Source organism: Rhinatrema bivittatum, chromosome 8 (assembly GCF_901001135.1).
Source record: "Rhinatrema bivittatum chromosome 8, aRhiBiv1.1, whole genome shotgun sequence".
Taxonomy (NCBI): Eukaryota; Metazoa; Chordata; class Amphibia; order Gymnophiona; family Rhinatrematidae; genus Rhinatrema; species Rhinatrema bivittatum.
In genome coordinates, this window is record NC_042622.1 from 154,770,188 (window position 1) to 154,794,740 (window position 24,553).

At 45.2% G+C, this 24,553-nt stretch overlaps 1 protein-coding gene across 1 annotated transcript; it reads left to right on the top strand.

The window, feature by feature from the left end:
- The first annotated feature begins 13,759 nt into the window (after nucleotides 1–13,759).
- LOC115098081 (39S ribosomal protein L11, mitochondrial-like) lies at nucleotides 13,760–24,422 on the top strand. Its single transcript, XM_029614390.1, has 4 exons — nucleotides 13,760–13,878; nucleotides 15,922–16,015; nucleotides 22,161–22,320; nucleotides 23,342–24,422. The coding sequence occupies exons 1-4, from the start codon at nucleotides 13,777–13,779 to the stop codon at nucleotides 23,451–23,453; spliced, it is 468 nt and encodes a 155-aa protein (XP_029470250.1). The 5' UTR covers nucleotides 13,760–13,776; the 3' UTR covers nucleotides 23,454–24,422.
- Nucleotides 24,423–24,553: the final 131 nt, after the last annotated feature.

Genomic DNA, 24,553 nt, shown 5'->3' on the forward strand with positions numbered 1-24,553 from the left:
TAAGAAATAAAGACCATCCTCAAGCATCAACCTAATAAATGAAGCTTGACCGACGTGCCGCAAATGTGCAGTAGAGAGCAGCTCTACTGCGCATGTGTGGGCAAGCACGTCGGTCTCAGCGAACGTCAGCTGGATATCAACATGGCGTCGAGCGGCAGCCGCCGCGGCGGCGAGGAGCAGCAGCCAGTAGCAAGGAAGGAGAGAGTGAGAGAGGGAGGTGAGAGGGAAGGAGTGGGTGGGAGGGAGAGGGAGGGAGTGTGTGGGTGGGAGGGAGGTGATAGGGAGGGAGGTAGGGGTGGGAGAGGTGGGGAGGAGTGAGGGGAGAGGGAGAAGAATGAGGGGGAGGTGAGCGACAGAGGGATGTGAGTAAGTGGAAGGGTAAGAAGTTGTGGAGCAGAGAAAAAGGGAGTGGAGGAGTGCTGAGGGAGAGGGGATTGGATTGAGAGAGGGTGGGGAGTGACTGAGGGAAGGGGAGGGGAGGCAGTGGGAGACAGAGGGGTGAGTAAGACTGAGTGGAGGGTAGGGGATGAGTGAACGAGGGGAAGGGGGAGTGAGGGAGAAAAAGTGTAGAAGGGTGCTGTGTTCGAAAATGGACTGAAAAAAAAAATTTAATGTAGCCCGTTTTAACGGGCTTAACGGCTTGTATAAAATAAGTGAATGATCTTCATCTCCAGGCATTTCTGTTCCTACCCTTCTCCTCTCCGTTCCTTTTCTTCATAGTCCTTTATTAACATACAACCGCATGATTCATTAGTATGATTGATCAGTGATGAGTAAACAGTCTAGTGTCAATTGGTGAGGAGATCTAAGAAAACTGCATGTACTCTAAGAGTACAGGAGAGGCCACTGGAAGGTGCCAACTCAGACTGAGGCCACACCAAAAGTATATGCAACCGCTGAGGACAATGGGCATCAGTTCTCTGTCTACTTTGCTATATTTTGGATCTTGTATTCTTTTCTTGGATCTGAGGGATAGAATGAAAGATCAGAGGAGGGAGGATGTGAATTGGGGTGGGGTATGAAGAGGTGGCAGGTGTCCCTACCGTGCTCCTTTGCATCCCCTTGCTAATCTGTTGCTCAGTCTGGCATAGTCACGTGAACACACCACGCCCTGCACCATTCCCTTCTCTCTTATACACAAAAACACTGCCTTCCTCCCCGTCTCATAGCAACATGACCCTCAGCTGGTCCCCTCTTATCCCCTAGTGATTTCTCACTTAGTCCCCTCTAATCGATCCAAATGATCCCATTTGTACTGTCTTCTCTCTGCATGCTGACTAGAAGGGGAGGGGCTGGATCAAGAAGCAGAGGGCTGTTCTCTGCTGAGTAAGAATCAGCGTGGGCCCCGGATAGCAGTTAACCTTCAACCAGCCTGCTTTAATTTTTAGGCTCTTCACTCTCTATCACAAGAGGGAGGAACAAACTGCAGGTAGCTGGCGCGATCAAAAAGAAGACCCTCTCCCCTTAATATAGTGCCCTACCCTTAGACATGGGTTGAGGACAGTGGGATCATAGGGGCAGGAGAGGAGGCAGGTGGTGATCTTCGTCACCTCTGCCTCCAACAGAGGAGTTCACCAGTATCTAGAACTAAAAATGCTAAGGGTCTAATAGACCATGCAATCGCACTCCTCAGCTTTGTATCGGGATGCATGGAAGGACAACCACCTGGCTGTATCATTATCTGACCGCTCAGGATAGTATAACTCCTGGGAGCTATCAGTAAGAGGGAATCCAGGCAAGAAGTTGTCAGAGGAGGTCCTCTGGAGGCCTTCCTATTCTATGCAACAGAAGTGAGTCAGGGGCTCAGATCCATTGTTCTATTCCCCTAGGTAACTGCATCTGCTCTAGACGGCCCAACCAAGAGCACACAGGATCTCACTCATCCTAAGGAGCTCAAGCTGAATGTCTGCTGACAAGCCCAAAAGATGTTCTGTATTGGTTCCCAATTAAGTGGAAAGCTTCTTATAAAATAGCAACATTGATTCATAAATTAATATACGGGGACTCATCTACCTGGCTAAATTCGACCTTACGTATTTATAAGCCAAATCTTGGACAGAGACCAGCAGGAAAAAATTTACTTGGAGGTTCCTTTGCCATGTCTGGCTCGATCAGGCTTCACCCATGAAAAGGTGCTCTCCATGGCAGGCCCAATCTTCTGGAACTCACTACCTGATTACTTCAGAGCTATGCCTTGTTTATTAACCTTTAAGAAGGCTTTGAAAACTTATCTATTCAAACAAACATTATCTGTTGATGGATAGGCTGCAGATATATTCTTTTACTAATGAAGATTTTCTTTAATTGTATACAGCAGACAGCATTAGCCTACATCGTCGTATATTTGCATAATTATGCATTTTTTTGTTCAAATGTTTTTGTATATAAAAAATACAATTATACAATAGACAGGTTGTAAGGTGACACTTCAGACACAATGTCATAAGAAAAATTATTCATAAGAACATGCCATACTGGGTCAGACCAAGGGTCCATCAAGCCCAGCATCCTGTTTCCAACAGTGGCCAATCCAGGCCATAAGAACCTGGCAAGTACCCAAAAACTAAGTCCATTCCATGTTACCGATGCTAGTAATAGCGGTGGTTATTATCTAAGTCAACTTAATTAATAGCAGGTAATGGACTTCTCCTCCAAGAACTTATCCAAACCTTTTTTGAACCCAGCTACACTAACTGCACTAACCACATCCTCTGGCAACAAATTCCAGAGCTTTATTGTGCGTTGAGTGGAAAAGAATTTTCTCCAATTAGTCTTAAAAGTGCTACTTGCTAACTTCATGGAATGCCCCCTAGTCCTTCTATTATTCGAAAGTGTAAATAACCGAGTCACATCTACTCGTTCAAGACCTCTCATGATCTTAAAGACCTCTATCATATCCCCCCTCACCCGTCTCTTCTCCAAGCTGAAAAGTTGTAACCTCTTTAGTCTTTCCTCATAGGGGAGCTGTTCCATTCCCCTTATCATTTTGGTAGCCCTTCTCTGTACCTTCTCCATCGCAATTATATCTTTTTTGAGATGCGGCGACCAGAATTGTACACAGTATTCAAGGTGCAGTCTCACCATGGAGCGATACAGAGGCATTATGACATTTTCCGTTCTATTAACCATTCCCTTCCTAATAATTCCTAACATTCTATTTGATTTTTTGACTGCTGCAGCACACTGAGCCGACGATTTTAAAGTATTATCTACTATGATGCCTAGATCTTTTTCCTGGATGGTAGCTCCTAATATGGAACCTAACATCATGTAACTACAGCAAGGATTATTTTTCCCTGTATGCAACACCTTGCACTTGTTCACATTAAATTTCATCTGCCATTTGGATGCCCAATCTTCCAGTCTTGCAAGGTCCTCCTGTAATGTATCACAGTCTGCTTGTGATTTAACTACTCTGAATAATTTTGTATCATCCACAAATTTGATAACCTCACTCGTCGTATTCCTTTCCAGATCATTTATATATATATTGAAAAGCACCGGTCCAAGTACAGATCCCTGAGGCACTCCACTGTTTACCCTTTTCCACTGGAGACATGGAACTAGCATCCAGACGTTCCTTGCTCCTGTGGCATCTCTTGGAGCTACACCAAGGAGCAGTACTCATGCTGGGCATTGCAAGTCAGGCAGTGCATAGTGTTGGAAGTTGGTGTCTTCCTCTAGTAATCCATTCCCTAGGAGCTGGAAAGTTAATTCTCCTGCATAAGAGCATAGTATATTAAATGCCTGCTGCAAAGAGCATATGCATGTCACTTTACACCTGTTCAAGGTGGGTTAGGTTAGTCCTTATAGGATTGAAGGTATGCGGTTCTTCTCGGCCACATCATCATGATCAAGAAGATCACTGACCCCTAAGATGTTGGTGATTCCAATCATTCCATGTCTCGGGTGACATCCTCAGCACTCAACCTTGAGAGACGCTCTGTCTTGGTGGCTGATTCATTCCAAAGTTCTTTAGTACAAATTGTCCTGCCTTTGGCTTTATTCAAACTTGGGGAGCTTGCATAAATGGCTACACATCCAGGTTCTTGGGTTCATTTAGAGAATTTCATTGTTCTCTTTCACCGGACAATAATTGTTAACATAAAATCTTTGAGGGTTTGTTTGGCCAATGAATTATCCCTTGTCCAAAGAGACATTTATTTCTACTTTGTGTAATAGTCTAAAAATGAAGCAGATTTATGCAGCAGGGCTTGAAGCCCTATGCCAAGTGGTCAAGGAGGCTGTCCTGATGGTCCAGTTGAACCCAGGCCTGGAATCCATAATGATATCTGGTCAGGAGTTTCCAGATATTCTACAGGTGCAACACCTGTGTTACTGCTGTTCCATCTCTTTTATCAGAGAGGTTCTTGGACTTCTGTTATATCCTTTCCCTAGAATAGAGTCTGGGGTTTTGATAAATTACTCAGTTTACAAGAACCTTGGGGTCATATTAGCACCCTCTTGGCTGAGTCAGATTCAGTGGAAGCTCCCTGGATGAATAAGAACATAAGAACATAAGAAAATGCCATACTGGGTCAGACCAAGAGTCCATCAAGCCCAGCATCCTGTTTCCAACAGTGGCCAATCCAGGCCATAAGAACCTGGCAAGTACCCAAAAACTAAGTCTATTCCATGTAACCATTGCTAATGGCAGTGGCTATTCTCTAAGTGAACTTAATAGCAGGTAATGGACTTCTCCTCCAAGATCTTATCCAATCCTTTTTTAAACACAGCTATACTAACTGCACGAACGAATATTTGTTAGGAATCTTGTTGGGTTGTATCACAGCATTGGGTTCGTGCTCTCTTAGCCCTGTTGCCAGAGATGTAGCTCCAGAATCAGTCTGGTAATGTTGCTCCTATTCCTCTGGCAAACAGAAGGGATTTCAGGTAGGAAGCCTGTAGTGCAGAAAGACAAAGTCTTGCAATATGGCCTGCAGAATGGGTCCTATAACCCTTTCCTCTGTTTCACAGAAATTCTGTTTAACTGCTTTCTGCATTTCCCCGTATCAGTTGAATAACTGATGTGTTTAAGTTTCATTTTGGTGAAATTGGTGCTTTTGCCACCATGCAGTCGGTAAGTCCACTTCCATACAGCCTGAGTTATATGCTTTGTATGAGGTAATTTAGTTTAGTTTATTAAAAATTTGTATACCGCCTTTTTAAAAGATTTTACACAAGGCTCAATTCTGATTTTTTTTTTCTGGTAGGGAGTTCCAAAATATGGGCCTTACTGCAAAAAAGACTCAATCTGGGAGTGATTTTCAGATGGGCTAGTCTTACTGATAGAATTTCAAGTAGATTCTTGTGAGTAGATCGTAAGGTCCTGAGAGAGCGATAACTTTTAAGACAGATCTCACCTAGCTAACATGGTCTAAATTTTAGCAAATTAAAAGAATCACGGTGATCTTGTATGAGATTTGCCATTTAATGGCCTGGAATGCCCTTCCGGAGGAAGTGGTGAAGACCAGAAGTGTGAAAGACTTCAAAGGGGCGTGGGATAAACACTGTGGATCCATAAAGTCTAGAGGATGTAAATGAATGTTGGGGGGGGGGGGGGGGGGGGGGGAAAGATTTGCATTCACAAAAAAGCAGGGAGTAGCTTGCTTTTTATGGCAGTTACTACCCCAAATCAAATAAGCCTGATGCTTCACTTTCAATGCATATCCAGCATAGCTCTCTGCTTCAACGGCAGGGGAGAAAGACTGATACATCACGCATATCCAGCATAGCTCTCTGCTTCAACGGCAGGGGAGAAAGTCAGATACTTCACGCATATCCAGCATAGCTTTCTACTTCAACGGCAGGGGAGAAAGTCTGATACTTCAAGCATATCCAGCATAGCTCTCTGCTTCAACGGCAGGGGAGGAAGTCTGACACTTCAAGCATATCCAGCATAGCTCTCTGCTTCAACGGCAGGGGAGGAAGTCTTCAAGCATATCCAGCATAGCTCTCTGCTTCAACGGCAGGGGAGGAAGTCTTCAAGCATATCCAGCATAGCTCTCTGCTTCAACAGCAGGGGAGGAAGTTTTCAAGCATATCCAGCATAGCGCTCTGCTTCAACGGCAGGGGAGAAAGTCTGACACTTCACGCATATCCAGCATAGCTCTCTGCTTCAACGGCAGGGGGAATGAAGAAAAGTGGATCTATATACAGACAACCAACAAGGATTGAATTACATAGTCTGGGTAAACAAATAAGCATGGGTGTAGCTTGCTTATTGTGGCAGTTACTACCCCTAACTAATTAAGCTAGATATTTCATTTAGATGCAGCTTCAACACTGCTCTCTACATTAATGGTGGGGGTGGAAGGGTAATAGAACCAAAAGGTTACTAAGAGCCAAGAGAAACAGATAAGTATGAAGAAAAAAAAAAGTGTGAAACTTGCTGGGCAGACTGGATGGGCCGTTTGGTGTTCTTCTGCCGTCATTTCTATGTTTCTAATGGGGAGCCAATGAAGACACGCTAGTACAGGAGTGATTTGATCTGTCATTGTGGAGCCAGAAAGAATACGTGCCACTGTGTTTTAGACCGGTTGTAATGGGCGTATAGAGGTATAAGGAAGGCCTGACATAAAAGGCATTAACAATAATCCAAGTGGTTGAGTACCAGGGTCTGAAGGACCATACGAAAATCATAGGGGGTCCAGTAGGGGGGTCGCAGTTTCTTAACCAGCTGAAGTTTAAAAAAGGAGGCCTTAAAAGGAGGCTTTAGTCGAAGTTCATAGCTGAGCCAGCCATTGTGTCGTGGGATCTCAGCATAGTGCTTGCCCGATGGTTAGATGCTCTTTCAAGCCTCTGAATTTATTAGCATAAAATCTGACTTGGAAGGTGAAAAATATTTGTATTTATTTATTTATTTGATTTGATTAATTGCCTTTCTGTGATAGATAGAAAAAGCAATGCACAATAAAGATAAAACAAAATATGGTAGTCACGTCGGCAGTCGGGGGTCTGTCTGCCATAGGTCCTAGGTCCTTTTCCACCTTCTTTGAAGCTTTTTCCTAGTAAGTTGTGTCTGTGCACATATTTAGTCTCTGCCTAATGTCTTGCAGGAATCCATAAAGGCAGTCTGCCATTACTTTTCAGTTGCAAGTGATCCATACCCTTACATATGGAGTAGTCTAAAGCCCCAGATAGTCTACTCAAGCTTTCTTCTTGACATTATTAAATCGGGAATGACCATAGCCAAGAGCTGCTTTTCTCTTGGTTAGTGAATTGTTCCCTCTTTCTTGCCCAGGAGGATCTGGTCTGGTGGGGGCATGTCGAGGCTTACATTGCTGGACCTCTGACTGCGTTGAAAGCAAAGCTGCAATGTGGGATTTTCTCTGCACATTCACACTGTACCCCTGTTTTGTTCCCAACACAAAATTGAATTTTAAATAGTCTGTCCTATGGAGTCTGCTTTGAGGTGTAAAACCCAACTCCATTCCCTCTTAAGGCTCGTTATTTGGTTCAGACTGCCACAAAAAAAAAACGTAAAAACAGATAATGCGATGTTTCCCTGACAGCACTCAAACATTGGCACTGTTCAGTTTTTCTTTTTTATTGAGGCAGTCTGTGGCTTGGGAGTTCCCACATATGAGGACTGCTTCTTACTTGCCCTTGGAGAAAGTGACGTTATCTGTAGCTCTGGGTTTCTGATGGACAGCAGGATGTCAGTCCTCACAAAACCCTGTCGCCTTCCCTTGGAGTTGGTTAGTTCAAGTTTTAGCTTTATCAAGGCCCGAAGGCCCTGCCTGGGAGGCAGGGAGTTGGCTACGGCTGCACATGCCCAGTGGGGCATGCTCCAAGCTTCTAGTAGCTTTGAAATTAAAGTTCTGTGCTGGGCTCCATGTAATGATGTCAGCCATATGTGAGAACTGACCACCTGCTGTCCATCGGAAAACGAACATATTACAGGTAAGTAACTTCATTTTACATGGTTCAGACAAGATTATAGATATTGCAGACCCAGGATCCACAGCACAGAGCACCGTTCTCAAGCCTTAAATTGCCAGGAACACTAGAATAGCCCACTGATTCCTTATCAACCCGAGAGGACCATTCTGAATCCTCAGGGGCAGAGTTGTAGGGCTGGGCCGAAAGCTTGGCTGCAAATACAGAAACCTATCCTGTGGCTTATAGGCAAAGCACATGCCCTACGACAGGGCAGCCCCCGATTTAAGCCCAAGGGGTCTGGCCCTTTTTCCCTTTACAGGTAGTTGCTGTTTGATGCCCAGCAAGACTGGGGTTTAAATCCTAAATGAGCTATTAAGTTCACTTAGAGAATAGCCACTGCCATTAGCAATGGTAACATGGAATAGACTTAGGTTTTGGGTACTTGCCAGGTTCTTATGGCCTGGATTGGCCACTGTTGGAAACAGGATGCTGGGCTTGATGGACCCTTGGTCTGACCCAGTATGGCATTTTTTTATGTTCTTATGTTCTCTCTTCCTGTCCTGATGCTGCGTCTGGATCTCACATGTATGTATGCTGAGCCAGGGCCTCAGAGAGACACTGGAATCCTTTAAATAATAAAAAATAAAAATACAAACTAAACTGGAAAATCTGTCTAAACCTAAACTGGTATTGAAACAATTTGTCTGGACCTTCTGCTGAACTTCAGAGACTTCTCTAAAACACTTCTGTGGGAGAAATTGCCTGGTTCTTTCCAGGGATGCTTTCTGCTGCTGTCCATCAAAGCTCTTATGCCCATACTCCAATTTCTGGTATTTTGGCCCCTCATGGCTGGCAGGAGCGGTGCTTAATAACACATTGGTTTCCTTTGTAATACCGCGCCAGCCTTGTGATGTGAGCCAGGAGATGTACGAGAATCTTCTGGTTCACACGCTGAAGCTGGTCCCATGTGGCAGAAGAAGCTGACACACTATTCAGTGGTGTTTCTTCTTTTGCCAGCTGTGAATGCAGCAGGGGATGACAGGCAGAGCTGGTCTGGTCCAACGAGCAATGCCAGTGGAGTGTGAGGCATCCCTCATCGCATGGTGCACTGGATGATCGCCCAGCTTAAGGCTGTGAGAGCTGGTTGCTTCCAGTGAGGCAATTTGGAGGGATAGGATTACTGTTGGTTGGGTAGGAATGATATTGGGCTCTTGTGAGGGGGGGAAGATGGGGGTAGATTTTGATGGTGTTTCAGTGTGTTATTCTGTGTTTGTTTGTGTTGTGCTACTATGTTGTGAGCCACTCTGGGTTCATTGAGGAAGAGGACTGCATATAAACAAAAAATGTAAAGAAATAAAACCAAGGAAAGTGTCCCTCAGGCAACTTCCCAAGCACTAAAAGAAATATCCAGACTCCCATCTGTTTCGGTATGGCATTTCTTATGGTCTAAAAAATAACCACTACATTTTCAGCTAGCAGCACGAAACGAAATGACAGCAGGGAACAGGAGCAATTAAGATCCAAGAATTTTCTTTTTCAAATTGGGGAAAAAATGCTACAGGATCCAATATCCTGAAGATTCGAAAAGTGCCAAGAAAAAGAAAGAACTTAAAACTAACATACTAAGAATTTCCCAGAGCTGCTCCCCCCATGAGATCAACAAGTGAAAATCGGATTTCATACTAGCTGCAACCTGCAAAACATTTGCAGAGAACTACGTCTCCGTTTCCCTGCCCCTCTTCCTCCTCTTCACTTGCCCTGTTCCCTTTACTGCTTTGTCCCCACTTTTCCTTCCCCTGCCTGATTCCAGGAAGTTACTGGTAGTCTGCGCTGATGTGACCAGCAGTCCGGGTGCAGCCATCCTTGCAGCACTGTTCCTCCATACTGTTAGCCGCACACATACTTTGCACGGAGGTCCTGTTTCATGGAGCACAGTGTTGTGCTGAAGTCTCAGTATGCAGACTGTGCAGCTGAGAGCACCCCTTGGTGGCCACAGGAGAAACAGCACAGACGGGCACAGTACCAGCACCAAGGCTGTTATATACACACACACACACACACACACATATTTTCTCTACACAGAAGATACTGATGCCTGGCACAAGACTTTCCATTAGTTCTTTACCATCATGCACAGAAAAGGGTATCGGAAAAAGCAGACATGGATGAAACTATAATCACTATAAGTATATACCAGATTGGGGCCATGATAACGCAAGGAAGCCAAGCTAAGCCAATCCAAAGTTTGAACAAAAAAAGACACAGCTCTGAAATGAGTAGTGAACTCAAATGAAATCCTTATAGCAAACTGCCTTTGCCCTGAAGATGAACCAACAACTGAAAAAAGTTGGACAAAGCAAAAATAACCAGCCCTGATAACCCACCAGAAAATACAGGAATCTCCATTGAGGAAGAGAAGGAAGACAGCAATCCAATCAACAAAATGTCACAAACTCGGGGGGGATTACCTGGCATTGGATTTAGCTAAAAAAGGACAAAGTGAAAGCTAACAAATATAATCCTGGGAATACTTAAAAAAAATTAAACTTTGAAAATAAACAATGAACATAAATTGGTCATACATAAACTAAAATCACAAGTCACTGGTTTAACTAAGGCTCAAGAGACGGAGCAGAGCCCACCTGAGATGCAGCTAACAAATCTGCAATCTCGGGGAATAGAGCTTACAGGGTGGGGAAGGAAGGTAACTCAGGCCCAGGGTACAGAGCAGAGCCCACCAGAAAATCAGCTTACAAACTTGCTAGGGGCTACATAAACCAGACAGGGCAGAGCGTACCAGAGACCCAGCTGCCAAGTCCTGCCAGAGAACAGATAACAGAGAGAGCCCATCTGAAACTCAAGTCAACCAGCTCTGGAGTGGGGAACGGAAAGCAGGTAACCCAGCCTTAGACTGAGTTACCTGAGCCCACCTGAGATTCAGCTAACAAATCCTGCTGAGAGCAAGGAGGTCAAGCAGGGAACCCAACATTAAGACCAGGGTATGGAGCAGAGTCCACCCCTGCCGGGGGGAGCAGGTTGCAGAGCAGACCCCATCTGAGACTTAGCTAAGACATCCTGACAAATTGCAGTTACTACAAGACATCCCCACAAATAATAGCAAACTGAACCCAGATATTGATGTATCACTGCCAGGAGATTCAACCAGTAGATACCTGGATGAGAAGTACCTATTCCCAGGAAAGAGTGTGCTAAAAACCACATGCACAAACTAAGAAAGAGCCAGAATACTGGATTCCTAGATTCAGAAGCCCAAAATATGTTGTCATCTGCACAGAAGCAAAGGAATCAAAGTAACAAGGAAGCAATTTCCAGCAGCCCTCATAGCTGTAAAGTAAGACCTCGCTAATTTTCAAAGGGAAACTATGCGTATAGAACACTGACCACAGGTACAAAGTGCTTATGGGCTTTACACTTGCTTTTTCTGCAGGCAGAAATGTGTGAAAACATTTGTAGATTTGAATCTCAATTCACATACTTTGTCTCCGTACCCACTCCGTTCCCCCTCAATCTTACTAAAAGTATATGTGCTGTAAAAGCAGGTGCATACTGATGCAACGACCTTGCTGCAAGTTTTAACTCCCATTTTAGCGCGGGTTTTTTGATGCTAACCTAATCTCAGTATGTAATGGGGGTTTTAGCGTTGGAAAAAGCCAAGCTATAAAATCCATGGCAAGGTTTGCGCATCTCATTCTATTTGCAGGGTCGTAAGCCTTATTAGCTATTACCCTACAATATAAGGAGACGCGCTAAGTGGGAGGCTTCCTAGCACAACTTCTTTCACTGCTGGAAATTTAACACCTGCTCAGAGGCAGGCTTTACAGTTCCCCGCAGCATCGAATCTCACTTCCGTGACTGTCCTTCCTCTCCCGAGTCTGATTCTGCCCCAGTCTTTATATAAAAAAAAAACAAAAAACTTAGCAGAGGCTTCAGCCAAACTCCCCTACATTCCCGAAGCCTCCCCCCCCCCCCCCCCCCCCCCCAGCATGTGAACTGCTCAACTTCAAAATAAAGTAGAGCCTTGGGTCGGGGTGCCAAGGTCCATGGGTCCAGTGGGCCCTCCTCCCCTCATCTTAAAGAAAGGGAATTGGCCTGAGCTAACTCGGAAGGCCCTGCCTCCTCTGACAGGCTGTCCTTTCAACTGAAAGCTGATTGGTCCCTCCACTTTGAAGTGTCAGTGAAAGAAGCAACTCCCTTTCAAAATTCTGAAAGCACAGCCGTCTGAAACGGAATTGGTCCTTTCACTGACATGTGACAGTGGAGGGACCAATCAGCAGACGGTGAAGGAGTGAATCCATTTTAAAAGCCACTTACATGCATGCACATGTCCCAATATGCAAATATCTCACTTTGAATGAAAAAAGGGGCTGGTCAAGGATATGCGCACAAGTACCCACACACCTGGGCACGTGCCCAGGTCCAGTGCCACATAACCTCCTCCATAGCAGAAGTAAAGTTAAGTTTAAAAAAAAAAAAAGGGCATCTTTGAGGGGTTTGGGGTAACTGGAGGGAGTGCAGGCTAAAGAACCAGGGGAGTTTGGAGTACATAACTCTAGATTTGTTGAACTGGTGGATGAACTGGTGAGCTGGTCATGGCGTGGACACGCGCCAATTATAAAATTCCCCCACTTGCGCGGTTCAAACCTGATTTTGCACAGCTGTGTGTGTCCACTTGCAAAATTGGGTGCACGCATACATGCACCTAGGCGATTTTATAACATATGTGCACATATGTTACCTTGTCTCTGAGCGTGCGCCAATGCATACATGTACATGTCTGCCGGGACATCCATTTGAAAGTTACTGTCTAAGTGTGAGTAGCTTTGTCAGCTACCAGCACCTGGTATTCATATATTCACTGCACTCTGAGCGCAAGGAACCAATCCCCATATAGAACTGAATTCTTATTATTTTTTATTTTTTTTTAGCATTAATGGATTTTATTGAAAGGTTTTGTTACTGGTGCTCCATCCATATTAGTAACTCCACTGAAAGGAGGGGTAAACTTTCCATCCCATCTTTTACAGACTCAATATTCCATTTATATACAATACTACATACAAACACAAGTAGAATGAATTCTTAACGGGGATTGGTCCCTGTGCCATTGGTATGTTTAGGGGCCAATCCCCATTCAGAACTAGCTCCTGGCACTCAGAGTACAGGGAATATTTGCATAGGAACCATGATTGGGGGTGCTAAAATCTCCCTCTTTGTATATTACTTGGGCGAGATGTGCTAATTGTCATGCCTGAATGTGAATCTTATTCTGACCGTATCCCTTTATTTTGCTTTCCGTCTTTCTGTTCTTTCCTCTCTCTTCCCTTCCCTTCTCATTACCTCCCCATCTCTCTCTGGCTGTCTTCCCACTCTCTCTGTTCACCACCCCTCCTGCTCTCTCTCATCTGTCCCTTTTCCCCTCCTCCTTATTTCTTGCATTTGCTCCCCCCTCCCAGTTTCCATCCCCTCTCTGTCTCCCCCTTAACCTCCTCTCTTTTTCCCCATAGCCTCCTTTTGCCACATGTTTGAAATGGCAGAAGCTGTATTGGCCAGGACATTCTCGGCCCACACTCTCCATAGCCAGATGTCAGGTGCTGAAGAAGAAGTGAGAAGAACGCAGCCGAGACAGTTGTGATCTCTGTGATGGTCTGGGAACTTGTGTGGCCTCAGTCTGGCCCCTTTGGCTGTGAGCCGTTCCTGCCTTGCTGGAAGTAGGCACTAAACAGTGCCACCCTGTAGTCACTAGGCTTACCCAAGGGTTGAGACAGATTTGTTTCTGCTCTTTCTCTTTGTCTCTACTTCTCTCCTCCTTCCTTCTCTCTTCTACCTCCAAAACAGATATAACTAAACAAGGCCCTTTTTGTTCCTCTTTTTATGCAGAGGGGGATCCCCATCAGCCAGTTTTGTAAGGATTTCAATGAGAAAACCAAAGAAATCAAGGAAGGAATCCCACTGCCTGTAAAGATCTTCATTAATGTGAGTATTTAACCCTACTGCTCTACCTACCCTAGGACCTGCTACTCAGAGCAAGCCTCTCATCTCTCTCCCACCAAACCTGAGGTCTGCCCTCCTCCCTTTCCTATCTCCCACCTCCATGGGACTTGCCATATAGATTGTAAACCCCAAAGATTCATTAGATGTGACTGTATCCAACACTAATTTCTTTTATCCAAACACCCACATGTATAAGAAAATTTACAAAGTTTAATACATATTATGTTAGCCGCCCAACCAGGAATCACACTTAGTTCAAAGCACTTTCATATAAAAAGCACCAATTCAAATGTACTAACTTTTGTATTTATTTATTTATTTTTATGTATTTATACAGTTTTTGATTACCGTTGGACAGTAAAGTTCCATCGCTACGGTTTACATAAGATAGACATAAAAATTGATACAAAAACATTAAAAAATTAATTCAGGATATTAAAATTACTATTAAACAGTGGTGCAAGGATATAATCATCAGCCTGTTTTATTTTTTCCTACTTCTTTTGTTTTCCCAGTGTTATTTCCTTTTTTATAAAATCTTTGCAAAACATGTGCTCACATTACCACCAGTTTGTTTGTTTTTTTTTAAAATGTCTATTATATATTTGTTTCTTAAAGTCAGCATAACATAAATTGCCATACAGAACCAGCCGCTCTTCCCACTCCCCTCTCATCCTGAGAAGTAAATCTGGGACCTGTCGTACAGAACCAGTCCTTCTGCACTTCAGCCCAAGGAATGAACTTGGGACCTGCTGTACAGAACCAGCCGCTCCTCCCTCTCTCCCTCCCACCCCAAGGAGTGAACTTGGGACCTGCTGTACAGAACCAGCCCCTCCTCCCTCTCTCCCTCCCACCCCAAGGAATGAACTTGGGACCTGCTGTACAGAACCAGCCGCTCCTCCCTCTCTCCCTCCCACCCCAAGGAGTGAACTTGGGACCTGCTGTACAGAACCAGCCCCTCCTCCCTCTCTCCCTCCCACCCCAAGGAGTAAACTTGGGACCTGCTGTACAGAACCAGCCCCTCCTCCCTCTCTCCCTCCCACCCCAAGGAATGAACTTGGGACCTGCTGTACAGAACCAGCCCCTCCTCCCTCTCTCCCTCCCACCCCAAGGAATGAACTTGGGACCTGCTGTACAGAACCAGCCCCTCCTCCCTCTCTCCCTCCCACCCCAAGGAGTGAACTTGGGACCTGCTGTACAGAACCAGCCCCTCCTCCCTCTCTCCCTCCCACCCCAAGGAATGAACTTGGGACCTGCTGTACAGAACCAGCCGCTCCTCCCTCTCTCCCTCCCACCCCAAGGAGTGAACTTGGGACCTGCTGTACAGAACCAGCCCCTCCTCCCTCTCTCCCTCCCACCCCAAGGAGTGAACTTGGGACCTGCTGTACAGAACCAGCCCCTCCTCCCTCTCTCCCTCCCACCCCAAGGAGTGAACTTGGGACCTGCTGTACAGAACCAGCCCCTCCTCCCTCTCTCCCTCCCACCCCAAGGAATGAACTTGGGACCTGCTGTACAGAACCAGCCCCTCCTCCCTCTCTCCCTCCCACCCCAAGGAGTGAACTTGGGACCTGCTGTACAGAACCAGCCCCTCCTCCCTCTCTCCCTCCCACCCCAAGGAATGAACTTGGGACTTACTGTACAGAACCAGCCCCTCCTCCCTCTCTCCCTCCCACCCCCAAGGAGTGAACTTGGGACCTGCTGTGCAGAACCAGCCCCTCCTCCCTCTCTCCCTCCCACCCCAAGGAGTGAACTTTGGGACCTGCTGTACAGAGCCAGCCCCTACTCTCTATCCCCTCCTCCACTCCTACCCCAAGGTTTGACTCTCTACCCACTTTACTGAGTGAATCCCTCTTCTCTGTCATCCTCCGTCCCCTGAGATGTGACCTTAGGTCTTGCCCTACAGAGTCAGCACCTCCTCTCATTCCCTCCAACCAGTTGTTTCCATGTTACTGTTCTCTCTCTATTTGCAAGTCTTTCATTTGTGAAAATTCATTTTTGTCTTTATGGTTTCTGTTGTTTCTAAAGCCGGATCGGTCATATAACCTGCAGATTAACAAGCCAACTGTTTCCTACTTCCTCAAATCAGCAGCTGGCATAGAGAAAGGAGCCAGCCAGACAGGTGAGCACGGCCAGAGAAACAGCTGGGAAAGGAACTGCGTTTAATGACTGACATGTAGATAAAGGCGACTCAGTCCATCTGGTGTATTCGGACTTTCAGAAGGCATTTGACAAAGTCCCCCATGAGAGTTTCCTCAGAAAATTACAAAGTCATGGCATAGGAGACAGTGGTCTGTTGTGAATTGATAACTAGTTAAAAGGCCAGAAACAGAGGGAGGACTAAATGGTCAGTTTTCCAAATGGAGAAAGATTGTTAGTGGAGTATTACAGGGATTGGTACTGGGACATGTGCTATTTAACATGTTCATTAATGATCTGGAAAAGGGTAAGGTGATCAGATTTGCAGATGACACAAACTTATTCAAATTTGTTTAAAATGGCAGCTGCTTGCGAAGAACTTCAGAAGGACCTTGTGAGACCTGGAGACTGGGCCACTGAATGACAGATAAAATGTAATGTAGAAAACTGCAACGTGATGTACATAGGAAAAAATAATCCCAACTACAAGTACACGATGCTGGATTCTATATTGGGAAGAAAAGGACCTTGGAGTGCTTGTGAACAATACTTTAAAATCCTTGGCTCAGTGACCGACAGTAGACAAAAAGGCAAATAGAATATTAGGAATGATCCGGAAAGTTACAGAGAATAAAATGGAAAATACCATATTGCCTCTGTATTAATCCATGATGTGACCGCTCCTTGAGTATTGTGTGCAATTCTTGTTGTCCCATCTCAAGAAAGACATAGCAGAACTAGAAAAGGTGCAGAGGAGGGTGACAAAAGTGGGTAGGAACATTTCTTCTGTGATGAGAGGCTGTACATGTTAGAGCTTTTCAGCTTAGAAAAGAGATGGCTGAGAGAGGGACATGATAGAAGTTTTATAATATCATGAGTGAGGTGAAACCTCATTGAAACCAACAACCAGCAGATTCACAACAAATCATAGAAAGCACTTTTTCACTCCGCGCACTATCAAGCTGTGGAATCTGTTGCCAGAGGATGCGATCAAGGCGACTAGAATAGCAGAATTTAAGAGAGTTTCGGACAAGTTCCTGGTGGAAATGACCATAATACATTATTACCCAGGTAGCCTAAAGAAAGGTACTGCTATCCCTGGGAGTAATAGGAATTATATCTACTATATAGGGTCTGCCAGGTACTTGTGACCTGGATTGATCCCTGTCGAAGACAGAATGCTGGATTTAATGGACCTTGATCTGATCCAATGGCAAGTCTTATGTTACCTGAAAACCCTAATTCCAGTCCCTTCTCCTACCCTTAAATTCACTGAGTAACCTTATGTTGTATTGTTTTCTGGCATATGGCAATAATGCACAGATCAGATTCTTAGGGTCAGATATGTAAACCATCTAATGGCACGCTTTATAGAGTCTAAGGAATGCAGAGAAGAAATGGATATAATCTCTCTGCACTCAAATCACATGCAATATATTGATTCATGCTCATCAGTCATTAGAGTCTGTTCTGATCCATAGCTGTCTATTCATGGCACAGAGTCTTCCGGAGATCTAGCTAACTGTTTAATATTATCTTTCCACATGCCTTCAGACCTCACGAGTGGTCCCTGGACCAGAGGGCTGCGAATCGGATATTCCAGCTCTGGGGGAGCCTGGATATGGATCTCTTCACATCCCCTTGCAACAGAAAGGTGGCTCGGTTCTGCTTCCTGTTCAGGACAGTTGACAAAGCAACCTCAACGCCCTTACCCAACGTTGGGGCAAAGGTCTTCTGTTCGCGTATCCTCTGATTCCCTTAGGGACCAAGACAGGTCTGGTTTCCACTCTTATGGGAGTTGTCCAACTGGAGGTCAGTCAGAATTGGGGACTTCACCAGAACACATCATGCAGGATCAAGGAAGGTTAAGACATCACAACCTCCAGGCCCTGTTACTCACAGCCTGGATGTTGAGAGGTTAGATTTGCATCTTTCAGAAGATGTGTCTCAGGTCCTGGTGGCTTCTAGAAAGCCTTCCACTAGAAAGTCCTATGGACCTAAGTGGAGGAGGTTTTCCGTGTGGTGTGAGCAGAAGGCCCTAGATCTGTTCTTCTGCCTCACACAAAAACTGCTTGATTATCTTCTATTCCTATGGGAAGCTGACTTGAAAAACAACTCCATTAGAGTTCATTGAGTACAGTTGGCACCTACTATCAAGGTATAGATGGTACACCCTTTTCTGTACAACCTATAGTTGTACATTTTATGAGGGCTCTGCTTCAATTGAAGCCTCCTCTAAGGCCTCCCACTGTGTCTTGGGACCTCAACATGGTGTTAGCTCAGCTGATGAAAGCTCCTTTTGAGCCGCTGCGCACCTGTGTCCTGACGTACCTAACCAGGAAGGTAATATTTTTGGTGACTGTCACCTCAGCGCACAAGGTCAGAAAGCTCCAGGCCTTAGTGACTTATCTACCTTACGTTTTCTATAGCTTTCGCACGCGAAAAGGGACTTTTTGCATGCGATAGCTAGATCGGGGCAGAGTCTGCACCGAAAGGCGGACACGGCGAAGTCATCACTGATGGCGAAAAGGTAAGGCCCTTTATTGCCACTAGTAACGTGCCCAATAGCACCACCTTTCACGGTGGCGCTATTGGTTTGTGAAAGCCGGCAGCGACAGCACCGTGGTGATGCGATTGCTGCCGGCTTTCGCAGGCCAAACCCCGTTTCGCCCCCGGTACCGCGCGATTCACTAAGGCCTGCGATTTTAGAAAATCCAGGCCTAAGTTTTATCGTGATAGTTTGGTCTTGCATACGCACTCTAAGTTCCTGCCTAAGGTGGTAATGGACTTCCATCTTAACCAGTTTATTGTCCTGCCAACATTCTTTCCCTGACCCCATTCGCACCAAGGCGAATGAGCCCTGCACAGTTTGGACTGAAAGCGAGCCTTAGCCTTCTATCTGGCTCAGACAGAAGCCCATATATTCCTCCCAACTTTTTGTTTCTTTTGATAGGAATAGGTTGGGCATTGCTATTGCCAAACAGACACACTCAAATTGGCTAGCAGATTGCATCTCCTTCAGTTATATCTAGGCGGGACTGCATCTTGGGGGTCATGGCAAGGCTCATTCTGCCGAGCTATGGCAGCATCGGTGGCCCACTTGCAAACAATTCCTGTAGAGGAGATCTGCAAGACTGCGACATGGAGTTCTCTCCACACATTCACATTTCACTATTGCTTGGATAGGGATGGCTGAAACAATAGTAGGTTTGGCTAATCTGTCCTTCGGAATCTATTTGAGATGTAGAACCCAACTCTCTCCCTCCTAAGGCCCATTGTTTGGGTTCAGGCTATCTCCCCTTCTTGTTACCAAAACACCATTGTTGTTGTGCTTGTTGCACCTGGTTGGGTGTTTGTTGGTCCCCAGCCTAGCTAGGGATTCACCATGTGTGAGGATTACCATCCTGCTTGTCCTCTGAGAAAGCAGAGTTGCTTACCTGTAATAAGTGCTTTCTAGGACAGCAGGATGTTAGTCCTTACGAAAGCCACCCACCACCCTGCGGAGTTGGGTTTCTCCTCATTTTGATTTATATCTAATTCTGTGTTATAAGATTGAAGAGGGACCCCCACATGGATGCATGGTATAGGGCATGCCCAGTGTGGCAAGTTAAAGTTCTAGAAACTTTGACATAAGTTTTCCGTGTCGGGGCTCCATCTGATGATGTCACCCATGTGTGTGAGGACTAACATCCTGCTGTCCTCTGAGAACACCTGTTACAGATAAAGCAACTGTGCTTTATGATCTTCCTAGTAAGGAATAACTGGTCAGGAGCAGCATTAAATTCAGTGGTGAGATAGATGAAGAATAATAGACTTAATACGGATAAGACTGAAGTTTTGTGGGTGGAAAAAGTGGTTCCCTATCCTGATTATCATTTAGTGACAATGCCCACAGTTTAAGGGTTTGTTAGATTCCAGGATGACTCTGGATTTGCAGATTTCTTCAGTGTCCAGAGCAGAATTTAGGTATCTCAATCTGTAGGCCTGGTCCAAATGGACTGGAGCCCGCGAGTAACCTGGTGCCAGTGGGGATCCCCTCCTTCCGCCACCCAACGCAGCGATTCTAGGATACTGTGTCAGGGGCTGCCACCACCATCCCCGTTCTTATGGGCACCGATGGCTTCACTTGCGGGTGCAAATCGTACCGGGTGATGTAATTGGATGGGAAAGACAGTTGCAGCCCAGTGACGCTGCATGCCTTTTAAAGGCTGGGCCCTAGGAGCAGAACTTCCTATTTCTGCTCCAGCATTTGAAGGGCATGGATAGCTCATCCTTCACCAGTGTTCGTGGCTCTTCCGGGTGCATTCAGCTCTCCCACTGTAAATGTTGGTCCGTCCAGCGGCTAATAGAGTGGCGCATTGCTCCTCCTCCACATGAACATTCGCTGAGACAGTTGGCTGGCTTAACAGCTTAAGAAATCTCACAGGTGGGCAGGATCACTCGGACCCATAGCCTGATTCAAGCAGCGTTGAAGCTGCACAGACAAGTACAAATCCTTTCCCCTGTCCCCCACCAAGATTACTAGACTTCCATCTCCACCTAGCAGAACATGGCTTGTAAACAATCTGTCTAGGTACATCTTAGCTCAGCAGACATTTATGATAATTGTAAGGAAGGAAACCCAGTTGTTTACCATCCCATAACATGTTTATGAAAGGCTTATATCATCTTAAATCTCCTATCAAATTGCCTGTTTTTTCTTGGACTTTCAATGTAGTTGTCACTCAGCTGATACCATCTTTTGAACCCATAAGCACTTGTCATCTCAATTATTTAACCTGGAAAGTTACATTTCTGCTAGAAGTTAGCAAACTTCAAGCATTAGTAACATACTCACCATGCAGATTGTACCACAACAGTAATTTTGCATACATATCCTAAAATTCTACTTAAATCAGTCTATTGTTCTTTTTGCTTTCTTTCCCAGACCTCATTCTCATAGAGCTGAAGAGCCTTCCATACCTTAGATTGTAGAAGAGTGCTGTCTTTCTACATTGACAGAACTAAAGATCATAGAAAATCCGTCCAGCTCCTCATCTCATAAGACCTTAACAGACACAAAATGTACAATTGCAGTTCGGATTCTGGACTATTTCTCCTCTCGCTGTTCCAAAGCCGGCCTCTCGTTAAAAGGCCATGTAAAAGTGCGTAGTGTAAGACAATGGTAGCTTCTATAATGCAGCTTGACTTGCCCTTGATTGAAGAGATATATGCTGCTGCTACATGGAGCTCTGTGTATATTTTTACCTCTAACTACTCCTTAGATATTGACTCTCGCCACGATACTAAATTTGATCAGTCAGAGCTAAGAAATCTTTTTAAAAGTGACTCAAACATTTTGTCCAACTCCTTGCTACCAGGCAACCATTTGTGCAGATAGTCTTAAGGAGAGTGTGGTTAGGGGGAACCAAGACAACCCTTAGCTTAGGAGTCCCCACATATGTAAGCAGAGGGCGGTATATAAATCTCAATAAAGATAAGAAATATGTGGCTGATTACATCCTGCTTGTCCGTGGAGAAAGCAAATTTGCTTACGTGTAACTGGTGTCCTCTGTGGACAGCAGAATAAATCAGTCACACATACCCGCCTATCTCCCCTTACAGTGCAGACATTTTTCCCATAAATTCTGATATATGACTGAGGGAGTCTTGCACTGCATGGGTATATGGTGCCTTCTAGAACTTTTTAGCAACATTCTGTTCTCGGCACCATCAGATGGTGTCATCTACATGTGTGACTGATTTGTTCATTTCTCCATAGGAAATACTCATTACAAATAAGCAGCGTTGCTGTCTAGCAGGTCGAGTGATCGATACAGGATCCCACAGCGAGTGGGTGGGTGTAGGAATGGGAAACAGAGAATGAAGGACATTGCCTGCCCAGGTTACTGTGAGGATTACAGATCACAGAAGATCCTGCAGGACTTGTAGATAACATGTGCATGTAGGTCATTTCTGGTTGTTTTTGTGTAACTCTGACCTTTTGTCTCTGATAAGTGGTCAGAGAGAGACTCCCAGTGGTGAGAGAAGGAATCACAGCTCACTGAGCTTGAGGAAGGAAAGGAAGGTAATACCATGTCTGGATCAGCTGTCCTGAAACTCTCTCTTTTTTTTTTTGTTCTCTACAGGGCATGAAGTGGCAGGAATGGTGACCCTAAAACAGGTGTACGAGATCGCCCTGGTGAAATCGCAGGATGAGAGCTTTGTGCTGCGGGACACGCCCCTGGAAAATGTGGTGAAAAGCATCATCGGCAGTGCCAGATCACTGGGCATAAAGGTGGTGAAGGAGTAAGTAAACATAGAAATGACGGCAGAAAAGGACCAAAAGGTCCATCCAGTCTGCCCAGCAAGCCCACGGCAGCACCCGCTGTGCTGTACAGGTCACCCCCAGTTATCAGTTTCTCAGACTGTAAAAGTCAGGGCCCTTGTTTATTGCTGTCTGAGTCCAATTCCTCATTATCTCTTGCTGTTGAAACAGAGAGCAATGGAGGAGTTGCATCAAAGTTAGCAGGCTTATTGGTTAAGGGTGGTAACCGCTGCACCTGCAAGATACTTCCATGCACTCTTCTCTTCATTTCCATCCTCTGGTCTTTAGGGATCCACAGTGTTTATCCCATGCCCCTTTGAAATCTTCCACTGTTTTGGTTTTCATCACCTCCTCCGGAAGGGCATTCCAGGCATCCACTACCCTCTTCATCAGAAGTATGGGTAGATGGGGATAGAGCAGTGTGAAGGGGTGTCGAGGGGTTCAGTCAGGCAAGGGAGCAGATCAGCATTCCACTTGTGCTTTTTGTGTATGAGAGACTTTAGGAGTGTGTCTCAGTTCTAATCCCCGAGTCTTCTCACTATCTCCCTGTGTTTCAGTTCTGATATCGGTTCTGTCACGGACTCTCTGTATATGATCTTGAGGCTGAATCATTTTACTCCCATTGCCTCAGTTCTGATTCCTGGCTCTGTCACTGACTTTGTGTATAATTTTGGGGGTGAGTCACTTTATCCCCTGGGCCTTTTAAGACACCTAACTCTATGATGTCAGAGACTGACAATGATGATGTAACAACACAGTTTGCACACAGCCGCTCTGATGGTGAAACTTATCTATGATATGATCATTCTCAGCCAATCAAGAGCAGGGAAAGAATAGGCACTTTCTGGACAGTAGATTCTTAGTGGTGAGACCTGTTTACCTTTTGTTTCCAAAGTTGACCTGGAAACGTTTTGTGATGGCTTTTGCCTATCTGCACTCTCATGGCTGTTAATGCCTTTCTACACCCCCCCTTTTGCCCCCCACATTTGTTTGTTGTTGCAGCCTGTCGGCGGAGGAATATGGGCGCTTTCTGCAGGAGCGAGAGGAGATGAAGGCGGCAGAGGCAGCAGCTGCAGAGGCTGCCGAAATAACAGCCACAGGGAAGAAAACGTGAGCCTCTACTCCCAGGAGTCACTGCCATCTCCCCCATCCTTTGCTGATTCCGGGGGGCAGGGGAGAGGAAAGATCAGTCTTGGATTCTCCTAAGCACAAGGCCTCCCCCTTCCTGACTCTTCCTCACCTGGGCCTCATCAGGAATCCTTCCTGTTGCCAGGCCTCTCACCTTCCACCTGTTGGAGATTCTTGCCTTGAAAGACAGGTCATCATAGCTGATGTAGACCCCTTCCTATAGTAACTTATCAGCTGCGGCCCCCTCCTGTAACACCTCCCTGACCAAACATAAAAGTAACCTCCCTGGGTAAGATGCATTGCAACCACATGAAATATGTTCTAGGGCCGTGTGCACCAGTGGCATCGTATAAATTGAGAAATAGTACCGAAGTGAAAGTGTGAGAGTTTCTACAAGGACAGATGAGCTCAACTGCTTTTAGCTGATGCAGAGTTCCAACCTGATTGAAGAGACATGCTTTTATTTATTTAATAAACTTATAGTCCACTTATCCACAATTCTAAGCAGATTACACACCAACAGTCAGAATGAATACATAAAATCATCAACAAATAAATATTTACAACATCTACTGAAAATGGCAAAAAGCTAAAACAAAATGTAAAACAATACAAAATAGCTACATAAAATTATCATGTTCATTTGCAGGATAAAGCCTGGGCTTTTCTTTGTTTATTCTTTCCAAACAGAAAGGGTTCAGATAATAACCTCAGATTAGATGACTAGGACAAGATTGCAAATGAGTCTAGAGGCCATGCTTTGCTGGATGTAGTTATGTCACACTGGATTCCCTGGTGGAAGAATACTGTAGTTAATTTACTGGAGTCCTTGATGCCCTCTGTGATGCATTGTGAATTTCCCGGATAAGAGCAGGATTTGCATTGAGCAGCAGTGGATGTTTTGGCTGGTATCCATTCTCGGTGGCCTTTCCTGTATCATATTTTTGTTTTTGTTTATTGGGCATTCTTTTATAATGTGTACACTGTGGAATGCTGCAAGCCCTTGGCTATGCCTTTCCATGTTGATTTTCACCTTTCTTGTTAATAAAAATTATACACATAACAGGAAATTTAGGCACATAAATT

Coding starts and splice junctions, on each gene's coding strand:
- LOC115098081 (XM_029614390.1), top strand. CDS start 13,777: ATGCAGAGGGGGATCCCCATCAGCCAGTTTTGTAAGGATTTCAATGAG. Junction 13,879..15,921: donor CTGTAAAGATCTTCATTAAT/GTGAGTATTTAA, acceptor TTGTTTCTAAAG/CCGGATCGGTCATATAACCT. Junction 22,321..23,341: donor GGCATAAAGGTGGTGAAGGA/GTAAGTAAACAT, acceptor TTGTTGTTGCAG/CCTGTCGGCGGAGGAATATG.